The sequence below is a fragment of the Pterocles gutturalis genome, unplaced genomic scaffold (genome assembly GCF_000699245.1).
Source record: "Pterocles gutturalis isolate BGI_N339 unplaced genomic scaffold, ASM69924v1 scaffold17083, whole genome shotgun sequence".
NCBI lineage: Eukaryota > Metazoa > Chordata > Aves > Pterocliformes > Pteroclidae > Pterocles > Pterocles gutturalis.
Window position 1 is genome coordinate 24117 of NW_010120938.1, and position 4148 is coordinate 28264.

Below are 4148 nucleotides of genomic sequence, written 5' to 3' on the forward strand. Positions count from 1 at the left end.
TAGGCATCGTGTTGGGCCTCATCATTTTGGTGAGTGGTTTGGGAGTCCTTATTCTTTATGAAGTGCACGTAAACTCCAGCACTGATCCCAGCAAGAAGAGCCAAGCACTCAGCATGTACTACATCTTCAACATCGTCTGTCTGGGCCTGATGTCTCTTGTCTGTATCGGTGGCTCTGTCGTCTACCGGTTTGACAAGAGAGACATGGACCGGCACAAGAACCCAACCAAGACGCTGGACGTGGCCCTGCTGATGGGCGCAGCCTTGGGGCAGTACGCTATTTCGTACTACTCCATCGTGGCCATTGTAGCCAGCACACCCAGGGACACTCTCAGTGCACTCAACCTCACCTACGCCCTCCTGATGATTGCTCAGCACACCTTCCAGAACATCTTCATTATTGAGGGCCTTCATCGGCAACCCCCCAAGGAAGACCACAAGCACGGTTCTCACCAGAAGGATCTCTATGGACTCACCTTTGTCAACATCAACGCAGTGTCCCTCCGCGTGCCCGACAGCGGCAGCACCTTGGCCCCCAGCACTGCCTCTGGCGCTGAAGCCATCCATCCTTCTGACCTCATGCAGTCCCTCACTGCCCCCAGGAAGATGAACTGGAGGAGGAAGTTCTTAAGGGAGGTCTCCATGTTCCTCCTGCTGAGCAATATCATTGTGAGTACATGCAGAGAGAGGAGTTTGTCGGGTGGGGGAGAGGGAAGCAAGCACAAGGGAGAAGTGTCGGTGAAGGGAAGGACGTGGCCCATGCAAACCCAGTCCTTTCTGTTCCTCTGCTGTACCGACAGCACACTTGTTTACATTTCTATGTGCAGAGACCTGTGATTCCCTTGTCAAAAGCAAGAGCAACCGCCCTGGAGTTAAGACGTTCTAGGCTACGCCAATAGACCTGTCACCACCAGAATATTAGACAATAACTTCAGTGGGTAAAAGAGAAGAAACAGTTTCAGTATTTTTATTGGGTATTAGCTGATATTTAGATAGTTTACAAGAAACAATAACAATAGAATGGTTTGGGTTGGAAGGGACCTTAGAGATCATCTAGTTCCAACCGCCATTAACATACATTAAACTCTTCCCTTACACCCCCAAAGAAAGGACATTAAGTGACAAATAGCTGAGGTGACGTCTGTGTTTTCTGGAGAAATGACGGCAGGTCTCTCCTCAAAACCGACGACCTCGGAGCCCAAATGCTGATCCCAGTCGCTGTTAGGAGAACCTGGTCACTGACACTTCAGTTGGGGTTTCCGCTTTCATGAGCGGCCAGGGGACCGCAGCTCCCTGCAAAAGAAACGTGGGGTTACAGCTGCACCTCCAAAGCAGGTGAGCACACGTTCTGCCTCTAGAGAACCTCCAGATCCCAGCTCGTCAACCCCCATGCAGCCACATACACAACCCAGCTGGGCTTCTGAGCAAAATGTACAAAACTGAGCCTGGGGAGACCAAGCTGCTGCCAGCTCAGCCCTACCCACACTTCCTCCATCCAAAGAGTTTGAGTAGCCCAGGATCATGATGAAGTTCTTCCCCTGGAGAGGGCTTCAGCCCTCGGTTCAAAGCCTGTCTCTGAACATGAATTGAAACCAGGCTGAGGGTACGACACTGGATCATCCCTGATCTCAGTGTACACGCAGGCTCCTGGCTTTGGTCCCGTGTCAGGAGGTTGCTCTTTTCCCATCTCTCGGTGACTGTGATTGCAGGTGTTGGCTGTACCACACACATTTCTCACTGCAATGTTCTTCTTCCATTTCCCAAATAGCTCTGGATCATGCCAGCGTTCGGTGCCCGGCCCCAGTTTGACAACGACACAGAACTAAACTTCTATGGCGATTCTATGTGGCCGGCCATCGTGGACATTTGCCTGCCCTTTGGGATCTTCTATCGCATGCACGCGGTGGCCAGTTTGCTGGAGGTCTACGTCATGTCCTAAAGAACTGTCTTGGAAGGAAGATGAGATCCTCCTCAACTGAGCCACCTTCTTCTTAGCCCAGGGCTGGGGGACCACCCAGGTGTCCCAAGGGGTCCCCAGCACTGCCTGAATCACGTCCCCTTGCAGCATTGGGGCATTTATGAACTGTCAGTGAAGATTGTCCAAACATAGTCCAGATTTTATTTTTGCTACTTGTGTGTGGATGTGCATGTGTGTGTCTGAAGTACTTAAAGCTTAAAAGAGGGAAGAAAAAAAAAAAAAGAAAAAGGAAGGTGTCCAGAGTAGGATCATGGTAATTACCCTTGGTTCATGCAGAGACTTGCCCTCCTTCCAACAAGCCCATTTGCTCCATGGTACTGCTGTGCCCTCCAGTGGGTGCCCGGAGCCCCGGGACAGCCCGTGCCTGCGCGCAGGGACCCGGGGGGCACGAGGGGATAACACCGGCGTGGAAGGGAAAGAAAGGGAAACCAGTGCAGCTTCTGGTACGGCCAGTCAGAAACCACTCCCCTGCAGAGATGTGAAAAACAAACCAGGGACCACCAAAGGCTTTGGGAAACATTTTCTCTTTCCTCTCTCTATCGCCCATTTGCACTGGCCCCCTGGACCCTTCTCGGCACCAGCCCCTGCTGCTTTCCTTCCTCCTCAGGGCGGCATCCCTGCTGCCCAGGGGCTTTGTGGCTGGGGCCTCGCCCCCCCCGGCAGGTCATCGCTACAGGAGAGCTGTGGTGTGGCCCTGGGCTGGCCCTGACACAGGATTGCTCTCAGCACTTTTTTCCCCAGTTCTCCTGAATCAAGGCTCAAGAGCCATAAAGATCATATGGACAATACAGTCTGGGGAATGATAAAGAGATTTGGGGTTCTTTTGTTTCTTTTTTTAATACATAATGATTTTTTTAATATATGAACATTTTTGTACGCAGATTTATTTATTGATTTTCACTGTATCACTGAACTCCTGAAGGGACCTCCTGTGCCTTACGACACAGAAATCAACCCAACGCCATGGCCAGTTTGATCTCCATGCCCTGACGGGATGCTTGCACTGCTCCCTCCAGCCTGTGCGTGCTCCGAGGCTGTGAGCACAGCCCCAGCACCCCGCAGCCCCCAGGCACCCCAAAATAGGGACCTGATGCAGGTTTTGGGGTACCTGCAGCTCTCCATGAACCACAATATGATTGAGGGGGCTTGCAGAGCAGGGCTCCTGGGCTGCACGAGGTAGGAACGGGCCCCTCTGCTGTACCCAGGGTCCGAGCAGAGCCTCAGAGAGCCCACACCACCCGAGGGTGGGTGCCAAAACGGCAGAGCTGAGCTTTGTCTGTACCCTGAGACATGGGTTTATGTTCCATCAGGGTTTATCATCCCAATAAAGAACACTGCAGAGATGGCAGAAATCATCAAACCTTTTCCTATGGATGTGTGTGCACCTACCAAAGGCAAAAAATAAATGGAAATCATGGTACTCGAAAGGGAGTGGTGTGATTTTCCACCCAACAGCCCAGGCTCACACGTTCCAAACCACCTTTCCCCTCCAAACCTAGGTCACCAAACCAGAAGGGACCAGTGCCCTGGGGCTGGTCTGACACCAGCCTGCCTGCCAGAAACGTTTCCCAGAAGATGGGGTAAACCCTGATTTCCCCTGCCCCAGAGGACTGCACTGACGCAGCATCTCCGTGGTGGGTCCATCCATCCTTCCCTTCGCGAGCCCGGGAGCAGCGAGGCAGCCTCTCCCAGCCCCCCCGACCCTGCAAAGACCTGGCTCTATTTTTTCCATTGATCTGGTAAAGATACAATCTCTCCCTAGAAACTTCACCGTCCATAAAACAAAAGCCTGATTAATTTCAACTGCAGGAGCAACAGATTAAGTCAGAAAAGAGACGCAAGCAGTGCACAGACATCAGTCTGACGTGCACCCCTACACATTGTTTTAGCCCAAGCTGCCGAGCTCTGACAGGGGCAGAAAACACTTTTAACCACTTACTCTGGCCCTGGGGGGCATGACGGGTTTTCCTCCTACGTGCTCCTGCTGGTGCCTGGTCCCAGGCTCAGTGCACAGAGCCAGGCAGGGCAGGGTTTGAACTGCTCTTTTGTTCTGGACACTGTAGGGGCACTTCTGGGGCTAAATAAACTCAGGATGGGTGTAAGGAAAATCCCATGACAGCCCAAGCATTGCTGAGACAAGCAATAATCCCAAATCAACGACAATCAATCAG

General features: G+C 52.3%; 1 protein-coding gene across 1 annotated transcript in view; it reads left to right on the forward strand.

Moving 5' to 3' along the window:
* The window catches only part of OTOP2 (otopetrin 2), a 5216-nt gene extending 3278 nt beyond the window's left edge, over window positions 1-1938 (forward strand). The window contains 2 exon segments of the mRNA XM_010077079.1: window positions 1-668; window positions 1768-1938. The exon segment at window positions 1-668 is cut by the window's left edge and continues 31 nt beyond it. Coding sequence (XP_010075381.1) covers window positions 1-668; window positions 1768-1938 — 839 coding nt within the window.
* Window positions 1939-4148: the final 2210 nt, after the last annotated feature.